Source organism: Aspergillus ochraceoroseus (genome assembly GCF_002846915.1).
Source record: "Aspergillus ochraceoroseus IBT 24754 chromosome Unknown P175scaffold_4, whole genome shotgun sequence".
Classification (NCBI taxonomy): domain Eukaryota; kingdom Fungi; phylum Ascomycota; class Eurotiomycetes; order Eurotiales; family Aspergillaceae; genus Aspergillus; species Aspergillus ochraceoroseus.
Window position 1 is genome coordinate 700,180 of NW_024468479.1, and position 24,625 is coordinate 724,804.

At 52.6% G+C, this 24,625-nt stretch overlaps 9 protein-coding genes across 9 annotated transcripts; 5 read left to right on the plus strand and 4 right to left on the minus strand.

Moving 5' to 3' along the window:
* Positions 1–19: 19 nt before the first annotated feature.
* P175DRAFT_0557369 (uncharacterized protein) lies at positions 20–5,508 on the plus strand (the record flags this gene model as incomplete). Its single annotated transcript, XM_040900768.1, has 9 exons — positions 20–370; positions 425–859; positions 917–1,628; positions 1,699–1,888; positions 2,433–2,620; positions 2,687–2,707; positions 2,774–4,569; positions 4,629–4,691; positions 4,753–5,508. Exons 1-9 carry the CDS (start codon positions 281–283, stop codon positions 5,506–5,508), a joined length of 4,251 nt encoding a protein of 1,416 aa, XP_040752076.1. The 5' UTR covers positions 20–280.
* A 490-nt stretch (positions 5,509–5,998) lies between these two features.
* On the plus strand, positions 5,999–9,419 carry P175DRAFT_0501307 (DUF3591 domain-containing protein). Its single transcript, XM_040897137.1, has one exon. The coding sequence runs from the start codon at positions 6,098–6,100 to the stop codon at positions 9,356–9,358; it is 3,261 nt and encodes a 1,086-aa protein (XP_040752077.1). The 5' UTR covers positions 5,999–6,097; the 3' UTR covers positions 9,359–9,419.
* A 121-nt stretch (positions 9,420–9,540) lies between these two features.
* Positions 9,541–10,738, minus strand: P175DRAFT_0501308 (RNA methyltransferase). Its single transcript, XM_040897138.1, has 4 exons — positions 10,632–10,738; positions 10,448–10,546; positions 10,085–10,377; positions 9,541–10,003 (listed from the first exon to the last, which is right to left on the minus strand). The coding sequence occupies exons 1-4, from the start codon at positions 10,709–10,711 to the stop codon at positions 9,759–9,761; spliced, it is 717 nt and encodes a 238-aa protein (XP_040752078.1). The 5' UTR covers positions 10,712–10,738; the 3' UTR covers positions 9,541–9,758.
* A 124-nt stretch (positions 10,739–10,862) lies between these two features.
* P175DRAFT_0501310 (putative Golgi reassembly stacking protein) lies at positions 10,863–12,255 on the plus strand. Its single transcript, XM_040897139.1, has 3 exons — positions 10,863–11,136; positions 11,193–11,276; positions 11,357–12,255. Exons 1-3 carry the CDS (start codon positions 10,969–10,971, stop codon positions 12,215–12,217), a joined length of 1,113 nt encoding a protein of 370 aa, XP_040752079.1. The 5' UTR covers positions 10,863–10,968; the 3' UTR covers positions 12,218–12,255.
* A 68-nt stretch (positions 12,256–12,323) lies between these two features.
* P175DRAFT_0458261 (MICOS complex subunit MIC26/MIC27) lies at positions 12,324–13,702 on the minus strand. The gene is made up of 3 exons (XM_040894670.1): positions 13,385–13,702; positions 13,246–13,314; positions 12,324–13,178 (listed from the first exon to the last, which is right to left on the minus strand). The coding sequence occupies exons 1-3, from the start codon at positions 13,397–13,399 to the stop codon at positions 12,513–12,515; spliced, it is 750 nt and encodes a 249-aa protein (XP_040752080.1). The 5' UTR covers positions 13,400–13,702; the 3' UTR covers positions 12,324–12,512.
* Positions 13,534–16,187, plus strand: P175DRAFT_0501311 (mitochondrial intermediate peptidase). Its single transcript, XM_040897140.1, has one exon. It carries the CDS (start codon positions 13,650–13,652, stop codon positions 16,047–16,049), a length of 2,400 nt encoding a protein of 799 aa, XP_040752081.1. The 5' UTR covers positions 13,534–13,649; the 3' UTR covers positions 16,050–16,187.
* On the plus strand, positions 16,127–17,555 carry P175DRAFT_0501312 (uncharacterized protein). The gene is made up of 2 exons (XM_040897141.1): positions 16,127–16,187; positions 16,287–17,555. The coding sequence occupies exon 2, from the start codon at positions 16,327–16,329 to the stop codon at positions 17,389–17,391; it is 1,065 nt and encodes a 354-aa protein (XP_040752082.1). The 5' UTR covers positions 16,127–16,187; positions 16,287–16,326; the 3' UTR covers positions 17,392–17,555.
* On the minus strand, positions 17,449–21,442 carry P175DRAFT_0523566 (M protein repeat protein; the record flags this gene model as incomplete). Its single annotated transcript, XM_040899323.1, has 3 exons — positions 17,449–17,734; positions 17,794–17,864; positions 18,008–21,442. The coding sequence occupies 3 exons, from the start codon at positions 21,440–21,442 to the stop codon at positions 17,632–17,634; spliced, it is 3,609 nt and encodes a 1,202-aa protein (XP_040752083.1). The 3' UTR covers positions 17,449–17,631.
* A 1,007-nt stretch (positions 21,443–22,449) lies between these two features.
* On the minus strand, positions 22,450–24,538 carry P175DRAFT_0532036 (uncharacterized protein; the record flags this gene model as incomplete). Its single annotated transcript, XM_040899929.1, has 2 exons — positions 22,450–22,625; positions 22,687–24,538. 2 exons carry the CDS (start codon positions 24,536–24,538, stop codon positions 22,450–22,452), a joined length of 2,028 nt encoding a protein of 675 aa, XP_040752084.1.
* Between the last annotated feature and the right edge of the window lie 87 nt (positions 24,539–24,625).

The following is a 24,625-nucleotide window of genomic DNA, read 5'->3' on the forward strand; positions in this document are numbered from 1 at the left end:
AAAAGAGGATCCGCGGATAGAAAAAAGTTGCAGATCGGATTTGATTCTTTTTCTTCTCTTCCTCCTCTCTCGTCCTACGGCTTGTTTTCCTTTCTTTTCTACTTCCTCTCTCTTGCTCTGGTCGATTTGTCTAGATTCAAGGTTACTTCCGTACTCCATCTCCAGTATCTAGACGACCATTCTTTTCGCGCTCTCTAGCTGCCTTGGTTCTGGATAGACCTGCTTTCATTTTATCTCTTTGTTGTCTTGTCCCGTTTGATATAACTACAGTCTGCTCAAAATGTCTGCTGTTCAACCTGTCGCTGTCTATGCTCTCCGGGTGCCTGCTGGTGGTGTCTTGATCCCCGCTGTCCCCAATGCTGCTGCTATGGTCTGTTCCCCCGACATTCCCACGGCGATTGAACTCTACTAACGGCTGCGACAGTTCCGCATCAGCATGGCTGCCATTGACCCTGATGAGGAGCCAGAGTTTGGCGAGGATGCTACCCAGCGCCCCAGAGCTACTCTCAAGATCGTCCGGCCTCCCCCTGGTCTGGATATGGATGAGGATTCCGACGACGATTATGAAGATGATGACGAGGAAGACGACTCTGAGGATGACGAGGAGGTTAACGGTGGCCCCAGCGACAAGGAAAAGGCCCGCAAGCTCAAGGCCCTGGCTGCTCTGAAGGAAATGGAAGATGCGATGGAGGATGACGATTCCGACGACGGTGAAGAGTTCGACCTCAAGGCGGCCATCTCCAAGCTTGTCAAGGGCAAGGCCCCCGCTTTCGATGATGATGAGGAGGACGATGAAGCCGAGTCCGATGAGGAACCTGAGCTTGATGAGATGGTCATCTGTACCCTCGACCCTGAGAGGGTAGGTTTTTCCGCCCTGGTGAAATTTTAGTATTTTACTGACCCAGCGTCCCCACAGAACTGCCAGCAGCCTCTGGACATCACAGTCTCCGAGAACGAGCGTGTTTTCTTCATGGCCACCGGTACTCACACTATTTACTTGACTGGAAACTATGTTATGCCGCTTGACGATGGTCATCACCACCACGACGATGAGGAAGACGAGGATGAATACGATCTCTCGCCCGATGAGGATGAGCTGGACCTTGACGAGCTCATGGGCGAGGATGATGAGAGCGATGACCTTGATGACCTTGAAAACCCAAGGATCACCGAGGTTGACAGCGAGGAAGAGGCCCCCAAGCTTGTCGATACCAAGCAAAAGAAGAAGCGTGCTGCCGAGGCTGATGAGTCCCTGGAGGACTTGATTGCGAATGATAGCAAGGCCAAGGCTGTCGCCAGCGGTGAGAGCAAGAAGCAGCAGAAGAAGCTCAAGAAGAACAACGGCGAGGCTGCTCCTGTGGAGTCTAAGTCTGAGGCCAAGGAGGCCAAGGAGGCCAAGAAGGTTCAATTCGCGAAGAACCTCGAGCAAGGCCCCACTCCCTCTAAGGAGAAGAAGCCTGCTGAGAAGGCTGAGAAGACTGACAAGGCCACTGGCACTCTCGGTGTCAAAGAGGTGAAGGGAGTGACTATTGATGACAAAAAGCTGGGCAAGGGCCCTGCTGCTACCGCTGGCAACACCGTTGCTATGCGATACATCGGCAAGCTCGAAAATGGAAAGGTGTTTGACTGTAAGTTTTCCAATACCACTTGAATCCCATTCTCTGCGACTCGGCCTAGACTAACATCACTTCACTACAGCCAACAAGAAGGGCAAGCCTTTCACCTTTAAGCTGGGCAAAGGTGAAGTTATTAAGGGCTGGGATATCGGTGTTGCTGGCATGGCTGTTGGTAGCGAGCGCCGCATCACAATTCCTCCTCACCTTGCATACGGCAAGAAGGCCCTCCCTGGCATTCCTGCTAACTCCAAGCTGATCTTCGACGTCAAGCTGTTGGAGATCAAATAAATAATTCTTCATTCACAATGAAGGATCCAAGCGCACTGCTGAATCAACCCAAGTGCGCATATAATTTCATCGGCCATCTTTGATTTTGCTCCATACCTGTGTCTAAAAGAAGGTGTTATAGGTGTTCGAATTTATTTGATTTGTGATAATTGCACATAGTCTTTTCGATTGTACCGCACAGATGTTGGATTAACTCAGAACGGACCTAAGAAAGAAATTGTAGAGTAGTCCCGAGTCTTCTCCTTCAGTGCCAGTGTAACGTAATGATCCTCCTAGGGCGGTCTTTGGTCCACTGCTTCTTGTGTAGAGCAAGGAATTGCCTCGTAGCAATCCCGTGACGGTGGTGACTACCCTCTGTCGTGCTTTCTATCTCTACTTATACACGAGACGGTGATCTGTAAGTCCCCATTCTACTGTTGATCTTTTTTCTTCACTCTGTATGTGCCTCGTTTTGGCGTCCATTGCACCGATAATTATAATTCTATGACCCTATCATTAACGCTTTTACACGATTACGTCAATTAGCAGAAACACCAGCGTCCCTGGTCCATCTACGACCCGCGCCATTGTGAGCAGTATGAAGGTGCTAGGGGAGGATAAAAAGAGCGGGAGAAAGCCTGAATACTCGAGTTCGCTGAACGATAGTAGTTTTCAGCCATCTGTGAATGTCTCCGCTGGGTCGGAAGGCTCTGTGTCGGCAATTTCGAGAGAGCAAGGTTCGGGCAGGGAAAAGATACGAATCCGCATTCAGCAAAGAAGCTCCCGGTTGCTCTCTCTTCTAGGTATCCGGAGTTATACTCAAGGTATGGCTGTGGATGTCCGGAGCTAGTATATCCTAGGTCGCTAACATATATATGTATGCCCTCAAGCCTCTAAGGCGGCCAACCCACCTAGCCATGCTGGCATCCCGTATCCGGACGTCCTACACCCCCCTGTCGCTGAGCAGTCCAGTGCGGTTCGTGGCAGTCTTGAACCAATTTGTTTGGATCAGCTAGAGACCATCCCCAGAAACCGCGAACAGAAACAACTGGGGCCACAAACAACGGATGAAGGGGTTGCATCTCTGGGCTCAGTGGATTTCAGACGAAGCCAATCAACACCAGTCGAACTTGCCAGGCTTGTCTCGCTCAAACTATCGACAACTTTCGGTAGTGCAACCGTCATTCGTCGCTCGCATCTCAACTTACGCCCAAACATTTGTACTGCTCACCCGCAGCCATCAAATGCGTTGCCCGTCGTCGACTTGGGTGAGAACTCGGACTCGTCAATGTCTCAGAGTAGTAAAGAGTTCCCAGAAGATAGCACATCGACGCCTCCTACCTCTGAGGGCCAATCTGGTTTCCCTATGAGCTCGGATAGGGATGGGAAGGGGGGCCAGATAGCTATGGGTGAACCTCATTTGTTCCAATCGAATCACAGCGAAGGTACCCTTGGTTTGGGCATGGAGTCACCTGCACCGTTACCCTCCATCTTGACAGTGGAGGCCGCAGCTAACGCCAAGGTGTTTTTTGAGACGTATTTTAACACTCTTTATTCCGGCGTGGACGGACGAACACAGCGGCGGTATGAACTAGACCAGTATATTATTTCCTTACCCCTTACCCCCGAAGAGAAGATCAGAGTCAAGAAGCAGTGGATGGCACAAGAACGTGAATACCTTCGCCAGTGCAGAGTGCTTAAAAGTCGATCTCATAGCTCCCCCCACCAGGAGACCCCGTCCTTGGCAGGATTTGAGGTTATCAAGGTCTTAGGGAGAGGAAGCTTCGGGGTTGTTCGTCTAGTGAGAGAGAAAAGTGTGGAAAACGACCAATGCAAAGCAGACAAAGGAGAGTTGCCATCGTTTACCACGATGCTGGAGTCAGCGGAGCGAAAAACACCCACTGGAGGAGAATCCGAATCTGTTAGGTCTGTCTCACCAAGTAATCACAGACAAACCATGACAGGGGTGAAGAAGAACGTTTTTGCTATGAAGGTAATCCGAAAATCTGTGATGATTCGCAACAGCCAGGAGGGGCATCTACGTGCAGAAAGAGACTTCTTGGTGGCATCGGCGAAGTCTCGATGGATCGTCCCATTGATTGCAAGCTTTCAGGATAACAACTTCCTTTATCTTGTCATGGACTACATGGTAGGTGGCGACTTTCTTGGTCTTTTGATGAGACGAAATATGTTACCCGAAGACATCTCTCGATGGTATGTGGCAGAGATGATTCTGTGCATCGAGGAGGCACATAGGCTGCGCTGGATTCACCGTGATGTTAAACCTGATAACTTCCTGATCTCCGCTTCCGGGCACTTGAAGATATCTGACTTTGGTTTGGCCTTTGATGGACATTGGACCCACGATCAGTGGTATTACACTTATCAGCGACACTCTTTAGTCCAACGACTCGGTATTCAGGTTGAAGGAGATGCTGAGGATCGGGAGGAAGCACGAAAAGCAACTGAAGAATCAACTCCTAATATCGTTCAAGAGGGTAGTCTTGATGCTGAGTGGATACACCCCCCTGCTTCTGGCCTTTTGAACTGGCGGGACAGGAATCAGAAGCGCCGACTAGCTAGGAGCGTCGTCGGAACTAGCCAGTACATGGCCCCAGAAGTCATCCGCGGTCAGCCATATGATGGCCGGTGCGACTGGTGGAGTGTGGGCATTATTCTATACGAGGTCAGTCTCTTTACACCGGAGCCCCCGATACTACGAACATACCTAACGCATGATGGCAGTGTTTGTATGGGTTTACTCCGTTCGCCTCGGAGGATCGCCATAAGACCAAAGCGAAAATCAACGTAAATGACCCCAGTTCGGCATGTCTGCTAGGTAAAATTGCTAATATGGGAGGGGGAACAGCATCATCTTCAAACATTGTATTTCCCGGTTCACCGGCCTTCCGACAAAGTGGTGTCCTCTGAAGCAGTTGATCTGATCAACTATCTACTGCAGGAGAAGGAATTTCGTCTGTCTTCTGTAAAATATAAGACCAACGACGCCTTACTGTCCCGATCAGCGAGGAATTTCTTCAATAGGCCGGACCCATCCAACCGAAACTACCAAGGTCTGTATGTGTATCCTGATGACGCCTCTGACATTAAAGCACATCCATTCTTTCGTGGGATCAACTGGGAAGAAATTCACCGAACATGCCCTCCATTCATCCCAAAGGTCAAAAACTGGGAGGACACAAGGTACTTTGACGATGGCGGGTATCCTTCTGATCCAGACGATATTTCCACCGACTCCGAGGGCGGTCATCCAGAGGTCGGCAAAGTCTCGGGCGATGACAAGGGCGGGCATTACGCAGAACAAGATGAGGGCAAAAGAAATAATCCGGTTTTCGACCGGAATATAGCCCCGAATAATGATGCTAAGGATGTAGCAAACTCCTCTGCCAAGGGAAAGAAGAAGAAAAGGCACAACGAGCCAAGACGACCACGAGACAAGATATTACGCGATAAGCGGCTTCGAAAGACTGTAGTAGACATCCGAAAGAAAGGGGCGTTCTTAGGATACACATACCGACGCCCAAAAGGCGTAATCCTGGCGCTGGGCCCGGAACGAGGTCGACCTTTTATCTCTCGGGGACAACTATCGGAACTGTATGGGTGATGGACGCGATGCTCAGAGAACCGAAGGCGAGGAGCGCAGCTGTACAAATGAGTTAAAGACCATGATGTAATTCCTCATATTCTTATCAGAACGATTTTTATGCAACCAGGAATGTGCCTTGCATTTTGGCAGTATCTGGGAGTAGGTGTTGATAACTATGTAGAGCTCATTTGTGAAGAAGTATTCTGTATGTACTTAACTAGCTCAGCAATGCTTCACGCTCGGCACATGCCTGCAGCAGAGAACCTGGTCAGGTTGAATGATGACAAGTATGGAACTAGTGACTTATAGTCCGAGTCATTCTTCACCTCAACTTCACCATTTTCCCTTTTCTGGAAATCTATTGATGATATCCACGTTAACGTTAACGTTAACGTTAACGTGAACAGAGGTTGAATGGGCGAGCAAAGCTTAGTCAGCATAACACTGGTGGCCTCTTCGGCTCCCCGTATTTGTATTTCTTCTTTCGCTCTCCCCATGCCTGGATAGCTTCAGAACACAGCTTACGGACCTTTCCCTTTCCTAAGCTACGTGCGATGTGAGTGTGTTCCCGCATCACTCACATGTGCTTCACATATTGCAAACCACCATGCCGCACGCGACGGCCTCTCCGGCCCCCGAAACCGAAGATGCCGACTTCGACAATGTGATGCGCCAGATGAACGGCCCCTTGGGGGATGGCGCGATTTCTTTTGACTTCTTATCGAGAGATCTGGAGCCTGGTGAGAAAGCAGACGATGCGGTGGACTATGAAGACTTTGACGATGACGACCTTCCCGAGGAAGAGGCGGTTGAGGAGCGAAAACCCGACAGTGGAGATGACTTGTTCGATACGCAGGAGATCAAAGAAGAAACACAAGAAGAGGATCAACCTGCTGACCTTGATAACCTTGATGATCTATTTGGAGAGGAGCCTTCATCGCCACGCCCAGACCAGGTTGACTCCACCCGAGATCTCTTTTTTGAGGAAGATGAACGACCGGTTGAACGACCAGAACCTGCTCCCATGGAAGAAGAGGAGGAATCGCTTCACGAAGATGGCTCTTTGACCCCGACCGCGGATGATATGGACCCAGCCTCTCTCCGGGCGTGGAAACTACAGCAGGCTCTCTTTGCAATGTCAAGTATCGGTCCCGATAACCCACCAGCTCCCCCCGAGAATGTAGAGGAGTTGTTGAGTTCGCTGTTTCCGACCTTTGATCGAAATACTTTACCTCGCTTCCTCGAGCTGATCCCGCATAAGAAAGCTTACTTCCTCGGCAAACAACCCCCCAGGCCTCCGAAACCTGTCATTCCCAGCAAAGTCAACATTGAGCTCGCCCAGGATCAAGAGAGGATATTCAAATCAGGTGGACAAGTTTTCAAGCGCTCGGTGGAATCTGAACATCTTGGTATCATTCCTGTCATCGAAGCTACGCAGGAGGAAGAGGATAAGAATGCGGAAGATTTCGAGATTGACTCCGATTCTGATGAGCCACTACCGAACGGAGTTACCTTGGACGATCTTCGGGTGGTCTGTACTGATTGGGATATCCAAGATGGCATCTCAATAATGGACGTAGACGAACCCGTGCGAGCCGAGGATGTCGAAGATGACTGGCTTCTTGAGACCACTCGCCCAGCCAAGAAGCGCAAAATCGGCCGCGATCCGATGGAGCTTGTTGCCCTGTCGCATATCGATGTGCCTTTGATCGACGACCCGCAGCAAGTCACCTCGAAAATTGCGCAGAAGGTTACAGTGGACCTTAACGACCCATACATGCTACTCGATGACTGCGGACCTGATGCCACCGCACCAAAGCCCAAGGCGTCCGGAGCTCGAAGTAGGGATGAGATGGATGTCAATGTAACTCGACGCCTCACATCACGTTACAACATCTCCAATGACCAGGCTTACGACATGCTCAAACAGAACCACCAGAACAAGGTTCGTAGTACTCTGGGCAACGTCACACTTGAACACAGTATGCCAGCTTTGCGCCTCCAGTGGCCTTACTACAAAACAGAGCTGGCCAAGGCTGAGGCCCGATCATTTCACCGTCCAGCGTTATCGTTCCGACCCGGTCAGACATCTTGGTTTAAAAATCCCGCTTACATTAAGCGAAAACACCAAAAGGGCAAGGATATTCGCACTCTCTATGACTCTACCAGGGCACTTTCACTGGCAGACAATTCCCACGTCCTGCTGGTTGAGTATTCGGAGGAGGTGCCTCTCGTTCTTTCAAACTTTGGTATGGCGAACCGGATCATTAATTATTACCGACGGAAGAGTATGGAAGACCCAACACGCCCTAAAACCGAGATTGGCGAAACCGTTGTCCTGCTACCCCAGGATAAGAGCCCATTTTCCATCTTTGGCCATGTCGATGCGGGGGAAGTCACCCCGGCTATCTCCAACTCTATGTATCGCGCCCCCTTGTTTCAACACGAGGCCAAATCCTCTGATTTCTTAGTGGTTCGCAGCAGCACAGGGTCAGGAGGCAGCGACTACTACCTCCGTGGAATCGACAATATATTTGTTGCTGGACAGCAATTCCCGTCCGTTGACATTCCTGGACCTCATTCTCGAAAGGTTACCACAGTCGCTAAGAACCGGATGAAGATGCTGGTGTATCGCCTGTTGAAGAAGAGCCCTGATCTTCGACTCTCTATTAGTGATGTCACAGCACATATCCCAGGGACAAGTGACATGCAAAATCGCCAGAAGGTTAAAGATTTCCTTCAACACGATAAAGACTCCAAATACTGGGTACCCTTAGAACCGGTGCCCGAGCAAGATGTTATTCGATCCTGGGTTCAACCTGAAGACGTGTGTCTTCTGGAGGCGATGCAAGTCGGTCAGCAACACTTGCACGATACTGGCTATGGCAACGATGCTGAAACGGGGGGCGACGATGATGACGATGGCGAGGGGGAGAGTTTTGAGCAGCAGATGGCCCCATGGAAGGCTAGTCGTAATTTCCTTTTAGCATCTCAAGGAAAGGCAATGCTCAAACTTCACGGCGAGGGAGACCCTACTGGCCGTGGCGAAGGATTCAGCTTTATCAAGACCTCCATGAAAGGAGGGTTCAAAGCTGTTGGCGAGAGTGTGGAGGATAAGCTAGATGCCCAAAGGCTAAAGGAACTTGGTGGCCACAGTTACAACGTTGCAAGACAACAAAAGTCGTACGAAACGTCTATTCGACGAATCTGGGACGCTCAAAAGGCCAGTCTTTCGTCAACCATCGAACATTCAGATGACGATGAGGACATGACAGGAGACGATGACGACGAGTTCGGCAAGCCTACCCCAAGATCAGAGGCACCTACCCCCGCACCTGGTCGTCGTGATGATGAGACGACCAGTCAGTTTAGTAAGATGAGCATGCCGGATCAGAAGGGCAAGGTCCTTCGTATCATCCGACACGTCAGGGACGAGAAGGGCGAAATCCAGCAAAAAGAAACCCTCGTCTGGGACCCCCGCGTGATTCGACATTACATCCAGCACCGCCATCGAGTTGAATCGCTCACCACCAAACTTGAGTCTCTACAGCCCACTGGAGACCCAGAAGTGGACGCTCGCAACAAGAAGCTGATCGAGCAAGAGTTGAGTCGACTCAATCGCAACAAGGAAAGGCGCTTTGCCCGCGAAAAGCAGAAGGGCGTGCTTCGCGCCGGAGACTCCCCAGCGGATGGTGGTCCAGGGGGGTCGAGCAAGTCCGCGGGAACGCAACGAAAATGCGCGAACTGTGGGCAGGTTGGTCATATTAAGACCAACAAAAAGCTGTGCCCTCTTCTCAATGGTACAATGAAGCCCGAAGACCGTGTCAGCGAGTCCGCCTTTGCGATGGGTGCTCCTCCTGCGGTATAAGGACAGCTTTTGTTCAACTCTCTTTGTCTTTGTCTTTGTCTTTTTTTTTTTTTTTTTTTTTCCCCTCTTCTCAACCTTTGTAGCTCAAGCATCAAGGGTCCAGCTACTCCGGTAAATTTCTACTAGCGAATTCATAGGCGCGAGGTGTTCAGGGCAGCGAGGTTCATGATTTTGCAACGAATCCAATATTTCTAGATACCATTTTTTCGTCGTTTTTATGATGGCTTCAAATTGTGACCTAAATGATGCCGTGGTTGAATATGTCATCGGCACTGCTACTATACGCACAAATTAATCTTCTACCATAATGTCCTCAATGACATTCTCTGCAAAGAAAGACAGTAGAGTAGGTAAAGCCTAGAAAATACAAATAGATCTAGAACAAAGGTATCAAATCCAATCATGAAAGCTGAAAGTTGCCATAAAAAATACAAAGAGCTTTACTCGCCCCCCTGATACAATAATGCATTACTGGCACCTTGGTGTTTCCTTGGACGATCTGAGCCAGCTGGTTGAGATCAGAGGTTCGCGGCAGATACAAAACAACATCTTTGGTGAAGGCCGAGTATTCCGTATAGAGATGTTCCAGGGAGTAAGGCTCCATTGTTTGTAGGTCAAAGACAGACGCTGATCGATATCCAGGACCTAGAAAACCAGTCATCACGGATTAGTTCCCCTTCCAGATCCAAGCAGTAAGTAACATGATATGATGTATGCAGTACATACCTCCCCAGGGCGGACTCGCAAAGAGTACACTATACGGGCCCAAGTCCTTCAAATGGGTCTTGATCACGTCAAAACAGTCACCCAGGAACCAGGTGATCTTATCTTCGACCCCGTAGATTTTGGCATTGTGTTGGGCGCATTTCAGCACAGCGGGATTTTTCTCGATGGCGTAGACTCGTTTCCACCGTCCAGACCGAGCAAAGGCAATGGTATTCCCGCCTGCGCCTGCAAAGGCATCCACAAGGACTTTTCGGTCCGAGGAGGCCGCGTCGGCGATTTGTAGGGCGATTTTCCTAATGTCGTCTATATGAGTTGTGCCTGTGTCTATCTTCCTTCCGCGATATGTGACCGGGGGTTACATACATAGATATTAGTTCTGGAGTGACGCCAAACCATGCGTCATCTGTTAGCCAGATTCCTTCGTCGTACCTGGAGAAGATATCGTAGCGTTGAGCCCAGTAGCTAGGGGGTAAAAAAAAAAATCTGTTAGCTCTGTCTGACGGAAGCTTTTGAAGTTTGAGATTTGGGGAAGAGGTGCGGTTGCTACTTTTGAATGTCCCATGGCACTTCGCCCCGGTGCTCGTAGTGATGGACTTCAGGGGGAGCTTCTTCCTCATCACCAGACATGGCTGGATTTGGTTGAATGAGTATGGTCAAGACATTGACGAACGAAAGAGAAGGAGCTGTTGGGTTGAGATCGAAAACGAGAATCGATGATGCTATTCAAATCTACTGATAACCGTGGGTTTGTTTTGTTTGCAGCGGGACATCCATCAACCATCCATCATCAGTTATACAAGAATCCGACGTGGTCTTTTGGGCTCCTCTGCTTCTCCACCATCTCGCTTTCTGATTCAAGTAGCGTTTCGGACACCGGATTCACAATGTTCGGAGCTCTGAATAGGTTCATTGGTCGTTTGGACTCGGAGCCCGTTCCTCAGCCGTCGCGACATGACAATGCCTTTGGATTCCAGGTCCTCCGCAATAAGGACCCTGAGCTGCCTTTGGAGCCATGGTTTGATTTTATTATTGGGATTAACGGGCGTTTGATTGTACGTATATATATATCGCCCACTCCTACGCACCAGCAACTAATGATCAAGAACAGGATGACCCCGACCCGAACCTCTTTGCGACGGAAGTCCGCAATTGCGCAGGATCACGAGTGACCTTTACAATCTGGAGCGCAAAGGTTGATACGCCTTCTGTTCCTAAATCCCTCAGTATAACATGTCTTCTAACCATTCCCCCCCTCTTCTTGTGACTCTGCAGGGCCAAAAAACACACACAGTTGCGATCCCAATTCCCCCATCCAACCCAACCCTGGGTCTCGCCCTGCAGCTCGCCCCGCTCTCCTCCACCCAAAACATCTGGCACGTCCTCTCTATCCCGTCCCCATTAAGTCCGGCCTACCGCGCCGGGCTCCTTCCCCACTCAGACTACATTATCGGCACCCCCAGCGGGACCCTACGAGGCGAGGCCGCCCTGGGCGAACTCGTCGAAGACCATCTTGACCGAACACTAGTGTTATGGGTGTATAATAGCGAGTTTGATGTCGTGCGCACGGTCGACCTGGTACCGACGCGCGGCTGGGGCGGCGAGGGCGCCCTGGGCGCAGAGTTGGGCTATGGCGCTCTGCACCGATTACCTGTTGGATTAGGCGAGGAGGTGGAGGGACCTGGTGAAGTGGTATTTGAAACGAAGGCAGATGGGACTTCTACGCCGGTTTTTGATACAGTGGGTGTGAATACGAATATGATTATGAATACGAATCTAGATGCTGGAGTCGGAGCCGGAGCTGGAGCCGGAGCTGGCATTACACCGCAGTTCCTTGTTCCTGCGAACATGACCTCGCCGCCCCCTTGGGCGGGTACTGCGTCTGCTACACCTCCTCCTCCTCCTCCTGCTGCTGCTGCTACAGCTGCTACAGCTCCTGCGGGGGCATCACACCACCATGGAAGGAAGCTGCGAGGGACGGCTCGAGCCTCGCCACACAAAGCTTTTGACGATTATTTTGCCGAGGGGGAGCAGAAGAGTAAAGAGGAAGATCGTGTACCGTCGCGGAGGGGAACACCGCTACCTCCGCCGCCCAAGGCTGGGCCGCCACGGGAGGAGCGGAAGGAGTCGGAATAGACAGCGAGCAAAGGATACAATGATACTGAATTTACAAGTGTCTCTGGCGTTCTATATATGAAAGTAGAGATTTTTGATATCTCGAAACGAGATATAAGAGAGGACGGCGGGGGAAGGGGGAAAAAAAAAGGAAAAGTAATGTCTAGAAACTGGATCTTCGGTTTAAAAAAAAAAAAAACCCTCTGTTACAGATACATATGCAATATAGGACAGTGTCCCAAACGGCTATCAGAATATAGACCAAACAAAACATACAACCAGTGGAAAAGTGAGCGTAGACAGAGAGAAAAAGAGCTTAATGGCCCTTGCTCACCACCTCCTCGAGCTTCTTCCGTGCCTCTCCGATCTTCTCCTCCATTCTCGCACGAGCCATGCCGCTATGAGCCACACCCGTGTACCAGATATACTCGGCCTTCTCGCGGAGAAGCAGATGCTGATCGGCCACGGCAGGCACGCGCTTCTCGTACTCCCAGATCAAATCGGAGACGTTCCGCATCGTCACGGGGAGCAGCGACCAAGCGGCAACGGTACCAAAGGCCAGAGGGGTAGCGGAGCGCAGCAGGCGACCACGGTTACGGGCAACGATGGAGCCAGCCATAGCCGCAACGACGACGTAGATGCCACCGGGGAGCAGCTGCTCGCCGGATTCGGGGGAGGGGGCCAACGAGGCAATGGTCTTGGTAAAGGCATTCTCGACGTGGAGGGCACGCGAGAGAATGTCGTTGAAGCAGATTTCGGCGGTGCGCGACTGCTGGTAGAGGAAGAGGCGGGCCTGACGCACCTGGGCGGTTAGGATATCGGTTGGTGTGGGCGAAGAAGATGATTTCGGTGTGGTTGGTGCGGCAGTCGGGGGGGTGGTGGTGGTGGTGGTGGTGGTCGTAGCGGCCGTGCTGGGAGTAGAAGCGGACGGGATGAGAGCGACGGAGGGTTCGGCGGGGAAGTCATCGTAGATAGGTTTTCTCTATGGGACATTAGAGCTTTGCCAACGGGGATAACTGAAGGTCTGGAGTCCGAAGAGTGAGACGTACGGGCTCCTCGGCCATGGCAGTCCCGGGATAGAAAGCCACGGCGCCGGCCAACAGAGACACGGAGAGTCGCTAAACGGGAGAATTGAGTTAGCTAGAGGTAATTCTGAGCATGAAAAGGGGAATCTAAGGGTCAAGATACCTGGTACAGGGCCATGATGCGGGCAATGGATGGAAGTTGGCAAGTCAACGAAGGCAAGACGGAAGTCGAGATGATGAAATGAAGTCAAAAGAAAAGTTGCCAAGATTTTTTCTCGGGTTGTCGGTTGTCTTCAGCTTCATCTTCGTTTTCGTCTTCATCTTCCTTCATTCTTTTCTACATTCCTCTCTCGACGACGACTCTTCTATTACCTCTTCTATTGTCCACTCTATTGTCCACTCTAATGTAATTATATTCCTTCGTTAACATGCTGCGTCCCTGGATCTGTCGCTCTTGTCGACTCCAACGCCAGCATCGTCGCTTCGTCACCACCTCCTCCTCGCTCTCCTACGCCTCTGCCTCCCCCTCGACTGTCTATTCCTCCGTTTCGAAATCGTCCGATGATGATACCCTACGCCAGGTCTTCGATTCCCAGTCGTTCTGGCGCGATTTTTCCCAATCCTCCTCCTCCTCGTTCTCCCTCAACCGCAAACCCACCGGTCTCGTCCAGAATCAGTACTTGACCAGCCCCGACGGATTCCGCGCCTTTGCCCAGGACTCATTGCAGAAATGTCAGGCCATCGTTGCCCGTGTGCTGGCTGCGTCCACGGTGGATGAATACCGGGCGCTGGTGCGACACTTGGACCGGCTGAGCGATCTGCTGTGTCGCGTCATCGATCTGTCCGACTTCATCCGCGGCATTCATCCGGAACCGCCCGTCCAGGAGGCCGCGGGCCAGGCCTACGCGCTCATGTTTGAATACATGAACGTGCTCAACACTACTACGGGCCTCCATGACCAACTACGGGCAGCTCTGGCCCAACCAGAGGTTACCTCCCATTGGTCCGCCGAGGAGACCATTGTCGCCCGCATCCTACTGCAGGACTTTGCCAATTCCGCGATCCATATGCCCCCCAATGATCGCCAGCGCTTCGTCACTCTCTCCAACGAGATCAGTCAGTTGGGGTCCGCCTTTGCCCATGGGGCTGAACCCGCCCGGTCGCACGTGGTTGTGTCCTCGAACGACCTGCGGGGGTTGGATCCGATGCTCATTCAGCAGATCAAGCGCTGGAACCCCCGCTCCGCCGCAGTGCCCACGGTCGGGTTGATCCCACGCCTGGCCTTGCGCTCAGTTCACAATGCAGACGCTCGTCGCGAGATCTACCAGGCTACTCGGACAGCTAGCTCGCGGCAGATTGAGCGTCTGGAGCAGCTCCTGGCCAAACGCACCGAGCTAGCCCAGCTCGCGGGCTACCCGACCTTTGCGCATATGACTCTCAACGACAAGATGGCCAAGACTCCCGCTGCTGTGTCGGAGTTCCTGACGACTCTTATTCAGAGCAACCGTCCGGATGTCCAGGAAGAACTTGCCCAGCTCCAGGCTGCGAAGGGTAGCCAATTACATCCCTGGGACCACGCCTACTATGTCCACCAGCGTGTGCGTCAGTATGAAACCGGCCAGCAGATCCGTAAATCACGCGAGTGGTCCGCCATTCCCGAGTTCTTTTCCCTGGGCACTGTCATGCAGGGCCTCTCGCGGCTTTTTGATCGTCTGTACGGTGTTCGACTGGTGCCGCGTGAGACGGCCCCGGGAGAAACCTGGACGGGGGATGTCCGTCGGCTGGACGTGGTGGATGAGGCAAATCGCCCACTCGCTGTCATCTACTGCGATCTGTTCTCCCGTCCGAACAAACACCCGAACCCGGCCCACTTCACTCTCCGATGTGCGCGCGAGATCACTCCCGAGGAGGTGGCTGAATGCGCCGCAGTAGCCGCCGAGGACCCTATGCTCGCTCATCCCAATGATGGTATGGCTACCGCCATTGATTCGCAATCCCAAACACTCCGCCAACTCCCCACCATTGCGCTGGTGTGCGATTTCCCAGAGCCCGCCAGGGGGGGTCTCACGCCATCCCTTTTAAGCGAACACAGCGTGCGCACGCTCTTCCACGAGATGGGCCACGCTCTTCACTCGATTCTCGGGCAGACGCGTCTGCAGTCCATCTCCGGCACGCGTTGTGCCACTGACTTCGCCGAACTGCCGTCTGTGCTCATGGAGCGATTCGCGACCGATCCGTCCGTGCTCGCTCTCTACGCGCGACACTGGCGAACCGACGAGCCTCTGTCCGAGAGCATGATCCGCCGAATGGCCCAGGACCGGGCCGCGCACGGCGCCATTTATGGTGCGGTGGAAAACGAAGCCCAGATCCTCATGGCGCTCGTCGATCAAGCGTACCACACAACCACCACCGATAGTGCCTTCCTTGACACCACCCAGCTCTACCACCAGGTGTGTTCGACGCACGCCAGCCTTCCGGATTCTGTGGACGTGCACGGCCGGCCGTCCACCTCCTGGCAGGGATTCTTCGGGCACCTGTACGGGTACGGTGCCACGTACTACAGCTACATCTTCGACCGGGCGATCGCCAATAAGCTCTGGGAAGACGTGTTCCAGGGTGGAGCATCGGCCGTGGACCGGAACGCGGGTGAGCGGTACAAGAAGGAGGTCCTCCGCTGGGGTGGCGGCCGGAATGGCTGGGAATGCGTCGCTGGCGTGTTGGGGCCGCAGAACCCATCCACAGCTAGCGGAAAACTAGTGGAAGGCGGCGATGAAGCGATGCGCGAAGTCGGTCGATGGGGACTAGGCCGTGACGGAATCTCGGGATAACCAGCCCCCTTGGACTGGGGAATAATCATAATGATATACCTAACTAACATATACCTTATAGTATAGAGCTGCTAGATGATAGATCCACATCAGTTGCATATGCATCTTACCAAGTGACCATCAATAACTGCCCCGTATGTAAGTACATAGTGCATCAATAGTGGAGTTGTATAACAGTCGGTGAAGCATCTTTTTCCTGTATAACTAGTACTCAGTTACTTACTCAGTCGCTCATAGTCAAAATGAACCCTTCAATGAAAAAAAAATCAAAATCAAAATGACACCTCCCAGAACCTCATATACACCCACAACCACATCTTGCTCTTCTCTCCCTCACCACCAGAGCAACCACCAAAGGAGGAATGTGAATCCCAATCCCAATCCCAATCCCAAATCCAAAGTCAAACAATGGCTCTCACGTTCTCTCCCACGCCGACATTCGTCCACTTCGACTGCGACTTCAACTTCGACTTCGACGGCGTCTTCTCCACCCCCGAAGAACCCGAACCCGGCTTTCTCTCTCACACCCAAATCCAAACACCCCCAAAGCCCACGAAACCAACCCATTCGCATCCCGACGCCATCGCCGACACCATCTGTTTCTGCTTCTACTTCTGCTTCTCTGTTTGCCTCTGCGTCCCCGCCCGCCTCTACAAAAGATAACGACCCCGAACCCACCAAAGCGCAAGCGCAAGAACCTGGTTCTTACCCCGAGGAGAGAAACCAGAACGACGACGAAGATGCAGAGCGCCAGTTCCACCTCCCGCCCGAATTCCAATTACCGGTCCTAGAGCCAGAACGACAAATACAAGTACACATGGAAACCGGAACGGAAAGGGAAACGGAGAAGCCCCACCACGAGGGAGGAATGTTCCTCTGCGACTCGGGCGCTGCCAACGTCAGCCGTGGACAATTCACGTCGGGGGTTCTGGCGGAGGAGTGTGGATCGGTGATGGTTCCTGTTCCTGTTCCTGTTCAGACTCAGACTCAGTCGGATCGTCTGCGGGTCATGGCGGCGGCGGCAGAACAACCCATCGGAGATGCGCTGGATTCCTGTGGGAGGGCCGCGATGGTAACGCGGGGTGGTGATAAGGATGAGGATGAGGATGAGGATATTGCGTTTCTTCCGGTTGGTGCGTATGGGTATACACCGGCGTCGTGGTCGTTGTCGAAATCGCCCACGCCTCCGGAGAGGGGTGCAGCACCGTCACGGTATCAAGCTATGCCGCGCGAGCAGACAAGGCAAGAGGAAAAGAAGACAGACAGACAGCGTGCCCGGATGTGGGCGATGCTGGTTCGAGCGTCATGGCTGCCTTGTCGGAGGAGGAAATACTCTCCCTAATGTGATGGATATGAATAGATGCCCTCCTGTAACGATAGTGATCTACGCTGGTTGATGGGAATGAACATGAAACTAAAGATGAAGTGAGATTATAGACATGCCCAGATACCGGGTCACAATAATTAGGTCAATCCACGCAGCAACGGTACTTCAATCGGGTATCCTGAGCAGCTTATTACATACATCTTAATCCTGTACAGAATCACAAAGAAAAGAAATTACAAAACCACCCGACGCCCCTTAGGACACCGTTTCACTCGATGTTTCGGGCTGAGGCGTAGCCGGCTGGCTAGGGGGATTAGGCGTCGCTCGTCGTGACAGCTGTGCCAGTTCACCAATGAGTCTGCAACAGTTAGATCTCGCCCAAATGACAAAAGGTAGAGAGAGAGAACAAACACTCACCGTCGATGCTCGTCATGCCAGTCATCATTAGCAGTCCGAATATGTTTAAGCTGTTCCTGAATGCTGGCCATCTGTTGAACAATTCCAATCAGTAAAAAGTTCACCAAGTTCCAAGAGAGAAACAGTCAAATGCCATGCGAACGGGGGAAAATCAGGGAGATCCCAAGAGGGGAGTCAACAATGACAACGGTGATGATACAGGGGGAGGTCCCACCGTTCCCTCAATCGATGAACCAATGTCCTCACCTTCCACTGCGGCTGGCTGGCCGTCTTCGCCAGCTGGCGCCTGCTCCTCGTCGCCTGCCCATCGGCTACCTTCCAGACCGATATTTGATCCCTTAATGAGCTCCTTCTCTGCCTTCAAGGCAGCCAGTTCGGCCTCGAGCTCGCGAATACGCTTGCGACTGACAGAGATGGACGAGTCAACCTCGCCCAGCTGGTTGAGAAGAGTCATGTTCTTGTCGATTTGGTCGTTGAGGTTCTTCTCTCCCTCGGTGAGCCTCTCTTCCATGGCCCGGTTCTGAGTCTTAATCTCCTCAAGCTCGCTAGCGACCGCGTCATGCTTGGCACGGAGCTGTGAAAATTCTTCCTGGGCCACGGAGAGTTGCTTCGACGCTGCCTCCAGTTCGGATTGAGTGGTTGCAGAAGCGGCCTGGGACTTTTCCAGCTCTTCGACCTGGCGAATTACCGTCTGATGCTTAGCTTCCCACTCGTTCTTTTCCTTCTCCAGTCGGGAGATTTCCTCGGCATGCTGAGAGTGAGATTGGGTGGCGGACTGCTCTGCATCAGCCAGCTTCGTCTCCAGATCCGCAATGGTCGTCTTCAAGTTGTCCAGTGCGGAAGTATCCTGAGCGGCGGCCTGGGCCTGCGTGAGCTGGGCTGTAAGTTCCGCGATTGCCGCATCGTGAGACTGCTGAAGTTCGCCCAATTTGGCTTGGTGGGACGACTCAAGATCTGCTCGGAGGCCAGACAGCTTAGAGTCTTGTACGGTGAGAAGCTCTTCAATGGCCTTGCTGTGCTCTGCGTCAAGGTGAGCAGCCTTGGATACCTCGGAAGCCTCCAGTTCTGCCTGTAGCTTGATCTTGGCTTCCTCATGCTGCTGCTGGAGCTCGGCGAGCTCCTTTGCGTGGGCGGTGCTCTGAGAGGCGACGCTCTCAACTGCTGACTTCAGTTCAGCCTCCAGCGATCCGAGCTTCTCCACGTGCGTAGACTCCATGCTGGTGTTCTTGGACAACAGTTCATCGTACTTAGCTTGGAGCTCGCCCAGGGCCTGCTCATGGGAGCCAGACACCTCCGCCGTGACTTTCTCCAACTCTGCAGCATGCGCCGCCTTCAGCGCTTCCAGAGATTGTGAATGATCCTCGGACGCGGTGGCGGCGATCTGGATATGCTCCTCCAGAGCCTTTTTAGCACCGGCTGCCCTTTCCTCCGCCTCCTGCAACGCTTCTAGAGACTGTGAATGCTCTTCGGAGGCCGCAGCGGCCTTTTGGATATGCTCCTCCAGCAGCTTTTCAGCCGTGGCTGCCCTCTCCTCCGCAGCTTGCAAGTGATTTTGCTGCTCAACGTCCTTGGACTTGACCTTGGTCTCAAATGCAACGAGATTTTGCTGTAGTGCCTCGGCTTCCGCCTGCTTGCTCTGAATCTCGGCCTGGAGTGCTTGGATCTCGCCCTGTTGTGTGGATAGCTGGGACTCAAGAGTAGTGACCTTCTCCTTGAGGGATCCAATTTCTTCGACGGCAACCGCCTGGGCGGCATTGGCTCCCTCTTCCAGAGCGCGTCGGGTCTTTTCAAGAGACTGTTCAGCAGCCTCAAGCTTTTGCTGAAGAGACTGGACTTCGGCTTCCTTGGCCGCTTTAAGCTCGCTGATAGCACTCTCTTGGCCCGTGGCAAAGGAAGTCTGGAGTTCTTCCAGCTGCTGAGCGTGAGCAGCAGTGGCAGATTCCATAGCTGCCTTTGCGTTTGCGAGTTCCTCAGCATGAGAACCTGCGGCGGATTGGAGGGCTTCCTCATGCTCTGCCGTGAGCCTGGAAACCAACGCCTGATGATCTACCTCTAGTGCTTTGGTCTTCTCAGCAAGTTCGCTCTTGGCAGCCTCCTGAGCTTGTTGAAGCTCTGCTTGAGCAGCCTCAAAGGCCTGCTTCAATTCAGCCGCCTCTTTTTCCTTCTCTGCCAGCTGAGCGGTGGTCTCCTCACGACCCTGTGTAGTAGAGGCTTCCGCCTCTGTGAGCTGGGCCTCGAGCGAGGCGACCTTCTCTTCCAAGGTTGCGACAGACTGTCTCGCAGATTCCTCAGCAGCACGAACAGCTTCTTCCTTGGATTGCGCCAGGCTTTGGCTTTCAGCCTCCAGTTCCCGACGCAGTTCCTCAAGAGCCGTTGCCTTTTCCTCTGCCAGACTCTTGGTAGTTGTCTCAAAGCCGTCGATCTGAGACTGCAACTCGCCTTTGAGAGAGTCAATCTCTTCAGCATACTGAGCGGCAGTGGTCCTGTGCTCAGAGAGTTCCTTCTCCAGCGCCTCTAGCTGAGATTGGTAGGTTTGTTTCAATTCCTCGAGCGCAGCAGCCAGTTTTTCATCTCCTTGAGCAGCGGCTGCCTGAGATGCGTCCTCCATCTCCCTAAGAGACTTTTCCTCGAGCTCCTTTTGCTTTGTTTCCGCTTCCTCCAGTTGGGTACGGAGAGCCTGCAGCTGTTCCTCATGGTTAGACACCAGCTGTCCAATCTCTGCGGCGTGCTGTTCCTGGAGAGCCTTTGTAATGTCGTCATGGTCTTTGGAAGCCTCCTGCGTCTGGGAGAGCTGGGCCAATTTCTCATTGACAGCATCTAGTTCTGCCTTGAGGCTGGCGACAGTCGCCTCGCTTTCTGAAAGCTTGGTCTGCAGCGAGTGCAGCTTCTCCGCATCCTCAGAGCTCTTTGGGACAGTGCTCAGTCTCCTCGTAGCGGTTGTGGCTGCAGATGGCTTTGTCACGGTCCGTGCGGTAGTACTAGAGGTTGTGTGGCGGGTAGTTGTGGTCGTCGGCCTGGTAGTAGTGCCCGGGCGAGCCGGGATGGTTCGCTTCTCGGAAGTGGTCGATGCGATGCTAGATCGTCGATCCAGGGTCGAGGTACTCGACTTGGCCACGGTCCTGCTGGTCGTAGGTCCAGCGAGGGACATCCGTTTGGCGGTGCTTGAGATGCCCCTGCGTTCGTCTCCGGAGCTTGCAACAGATCGCGTCTTCTCGTCGGCGGAGCTGATGGAGGGACGAGAGCGGTGGGAGGCCGTGGTTGACGTGCTCAGGGGCTTGCGGACGGTAGTCGACGATGTGGTGTGCGGGCGAGTCGGAGGCTTGCTCAGGGTACTGCCGTTTGTAGCAGATGGACGTGTGGCAGACGGGGTGGTCTTCGTCGCGGTGGTGCCCGATATGGAGCCAGGCCGCCTCGTGGCTGAGGTTCCAGACACTGGACGCTTGCTGGGAGAGACGGGCTTCTTGCTTGGGGACACCTTCACATTTTCCTTATCCTTGGAGGCATCTGGGCTAGTCACAGGCTCTTCGCTGCCCGAGAGAATGGTTGATTCCACAGGAGTAGCGGGAGCTACCTCTTCTGCTTCAACCTCAGCCTCAACCAGAACCTCAGCAGGAGGAGCCGAGGAAACAGGGTCCTCTGTAGAAGCCATTGTACTTATGCGTAGCGGTCGATTCAAGGAGGGGGGAGGGGGGCCGAGAGGGGGGTATTATGCAGGAGCAAAGAGATAATGTCTTTGGAGCTTCTTCGAGCAGAAAAAAACAATCTTCAGAATGGAGACGTTCTGGTTAGCTTAAGGTGAAAAAAAAAAAAAAAAAAAAAAAAATCAAAGAGTAAAAAGCGGCGGAGCTCCAGAGCTATGGCAATAAAGAGAAGAAATTATTTCAAGACAGTAAACAGAAGCAATGGAGCTATAATCAACAAGTCTTATGCGAGTCTCAGAAGCGCACAAAGGACTGGATTTGGGAAGGTACCCTGTCACCTCGACTCCTTTTTTGCTTAGTTGGGTGCAAAGGGACAGGCTGGAGAAAGTTTAAGCAGTTGCCAACTCACCCAAACCACGTTCTTTAGGACCAATTGCAAAGGACCCGGATGCAAGTGACCAACCGGGCCAGAGAGCTTTAAGTTGCTACCTGCACGGGACAACAGGATGTGGTGTTAGTGGTGCGCTTGGCCAGAGGTGAGTTGGGGGGAAACCGAGGCTAGTAGTACGTACTGGAGGCGGACGAAACAAGACAGATGCAACAGAGTGGGAATTATAGAACGCAACGAGAAGATGAAAAAAAAACAAACAAACAAATAAAAGCAAAGGACAATTAGGGATTATTAAAAGGCAGAAGATAAAAAAGGATAAAAAAGTCGAGAAGAGGTGTAAGACGAAGGAAGAGACAAAGAGAGAGAGAGAGAGAGAGAAAGAAAGACAGAAAGAGGGGAAAAAGCTGCCAACAGGTCACCTGGCCACTAGACCTGTTTGAGTAATTACCTTGTATCCTCTCTTCCCCCCGGGGATAAAAAAAGATACTTACTGAGTCTTATGGATCGAGGAGAATTTGATGAAGAGATACATAGGATTAAAAAGGAGAGAGGTAAATAAACAGAGAACGCGATTGGGGGGGCAAAACAGTGCGATCCATGGTATTAGAGCGGCAAGTCTACGAACTATACACTCAGTAGCCAGTCCCATTTTTGTCGTCCCTCGCGGGTACGGAGCTGATCCCGGATCATAGGGACAAATTGATCATGAATATACTGGGTCTGCTGTCGAAGTTCCCGGATGGTACGGCCATTGAGCTCCTCTTCAAAGTCCCTGAGTATCTGGATATATTTATCATGGCCTAGAACAACAACTGGTTAGCAAGAGTAGATGATACCTGCGCAATGGGTGAAGTCTCATACCCCGGTGCCGTTGGAGCCCCGTAAGAAGAGCATGAGCTTCATTATCTGTCCACTCTGTCGATCCGGCGTAGAGAGGAGGATGACTCTTCGGATCCCGCTTCTCGGGAACAGAATGTTGCCTTCGTAGCAAATCCGACTTGCATGCCTCGAGGAGTTTTTGGACGGCCTTGCACAGATTGTCGCAGCGGGATGCGCCTGGCACATATCTCACCTTGATTAAACTAATAATCCGGTTGCAGAATCCCAGGAGAATGGTCATAGCACGGTGGAGATGGTTATAAGCCTGAGGGAAGTGTTTGGAATCGATATAGGATGCCGCAAAGCAGGCATGGATGAGTTTCACCATGTGTGGAAGAACGCGAGCTTCAAATTCTCCCGTCAGCTTTGGGCTCGTTCGCTGCGCGGTTCCCTTTTCGCGAATGGCTGTGTAGTAGACCATGTCTAGGTACCCATCCCCCTCTCGAAAAATGCACTCCAAAAGTCTTCCACACTCCCGCGTCTCTTCGGTCGATGGACGGAGGGAGGCGTACAAGCGGTAACAGAGACGGATGTAGAGCTGGCGCAAGTGCGAAATCAGACTGTCGATATCCTGCAACTCGTCCGATATTGAGGAGGAGGTATCCTGTCCAAGTGTGCGCGCTTCGTGATCCAGGATATCCCAATGCGGTCGCTGTTGGCCAAGTTGCAATGCTTCTTGGAGCAGAGGAATATCGCCGTCCTCGCTATGAGCTTCTTCCCCCAAATTGTCGGCAGCAGGATCAGGACGATCATGGGTTGGTAGGGACGTCGTCCGCGCACGAGCCCGACCTTGAGTGCTCCTTGCGGGGAGGGCCTCTAGGGACATGGGAGGAGATCCGAACGCCTCGCTCCCTCGTGGCGTAGATCGTTTCGGTTCCTCGGACTGCGCGACCGGGGAGGATGCTGGGATGCTGGGGCTACAACCCAAAGAGCTAGAGTACGCGAATTCGTCTCCAGTTTCATAGACACTGTCGCCCTCAGCCTCACTGGTTGCAGAATCATGAACTTCCGCCATCTCCACATCCCTATCGTGATCACTCTGCACCGAACGTGTAGTTGTTGTTGCCCTTGTCATATCTGGGCTCGGAGTACGCCTATTCTGGTTCATATAGACCACGACGGAGGCGCTTGGTACTCTGGGTGTGAGAGGAGACCCCTGGGCGTCCGAGACATTTTCGTTTGACTCTTTCTTGCGGACGCTATTTTGTGTTGTTTGCTCAGTTGCCGTGCCTTTGTTCGGTGTGGTTTCAGACTGACTGGCCCCATCACTCCTGATCTGCGCGCGTCGTCGTCGTCGTTGCGGGTCGCTGTAAAATCCTGAGGGGGATGGGAATATCAAGTTCGGAGAATGAGAGGAAGTGGGAGTATCATCCGAAAAAAGATTCACCCCAACCCAGTCATCTTCTTCATTTCCCTCGTCGCTTCTGTGCCCGGAGTCTTCCACAACTTCACCGTGCTCTTGGCCAGATATCACTTCTAGGCTCTCCCTTGCTCTATGCTCAGGCTCCCCGCTATCCAGGCGACGCAACCGACGTGACCGCCTGATTGGACTGCTCTGCACTTGTAGACCGTTCTGAAGTCGAGATGAGCGTCGTGGGGTTACAGGCTGAGTGGTGGCAACCTGTCGTGCTTTCGCGGAATCGAAAACCGCGCAGTTGTCCCTATTCCGCGGTAGGTTCGTGATAGATCTCAATCGTCGGGAGGGGCGAGCACTCTGGACACGGCGATTCTCGGACACCGCGCTTCTTTTATCCATGACGCTATTGAGAAAGTCCACCGTCTGCAGGGTCAAGTCGCGTTTCCTGCGGGAGGATACGGAGCGCGTCGGTGTCATTTTGGTCGGAGAACCTCGTCCGAACACGGTCTGGGCAACATAATTAGCGACCCCAGTTGACGATCTTTTTTTTTTTTTTCTTTTTCC

Coding starts and splice junctions, on each gene's coding strand:
- P175DRAFT_0501307 (XM_040897137.1), top strand. CDS start 6,098: ATGCCGCACGCGACGGCCTCTCCGGCCCCCGAAACCGAAGATGCCGAC.
- P175DRAFT_0501308 (XM_040897138.1), bottom strand. CDS start 10,711: ATGTCTGGTGATGAGGAAGAAGCTCCCCCTGAAGTCCATCACTACGAG. Junction 10,378..10,447: donor ACTCCAGAACTAATATCTAT/GTATGTAACCCC, acceptor AGACGACATTAG/GAAAATCGCCCTACAAATCG. Junction 10,004..10,084: donor TGCGAGTCCGCCCTGGGGAG/GTATGTACTGCA, acceptor CTGGTTTTCTAG/GTCCTGGATATCGATCAGCG.
- P175DRAFT_0501310 (XM_040897139.1), top strand. CDS start 10,969: ATGTTCGGAGCTCTGAATAGGTTCATTGGTCGTTTGGACTCGGAGCCC. Junction 11,137..11,192: donor GGATTAACGGGCGTTTGATT/GTACGTATATAT, acceptor GATCAAGAACAG/GATGACCCCGACCCGAACCT. Junction 11,277..11,356: donor TTACAATCTGGAGCGCAAAG/GTTGATACGCCT, acceptor GTGACTCTGCAG/GGCCAAAAAACACACACAGT.
- P175DRAFT_0458261 (XM_040894670.1), bottom strand. Junction 13,179..13,245: donor CTGCCATGGCCGAGGAGCCC/GTACGTCTCACT, acceptor AATGTCCCATAG/AGAAAACCTATCTACGATGA.
- P175DRAFT_0501311 (XM_040897140.1), top strand. CDS start 13,650: ATGCTGCGTCCCTGGATCTGTCGCTCTTGTCGACTCCAACGCCAGCAT.
- P175DRAFT_0501312 (XM_040897141.1), top strand. CDS start 16,327: ATGACACCTCCCAGAACCTCATATACACCCACAACCACATCTTGCTCT.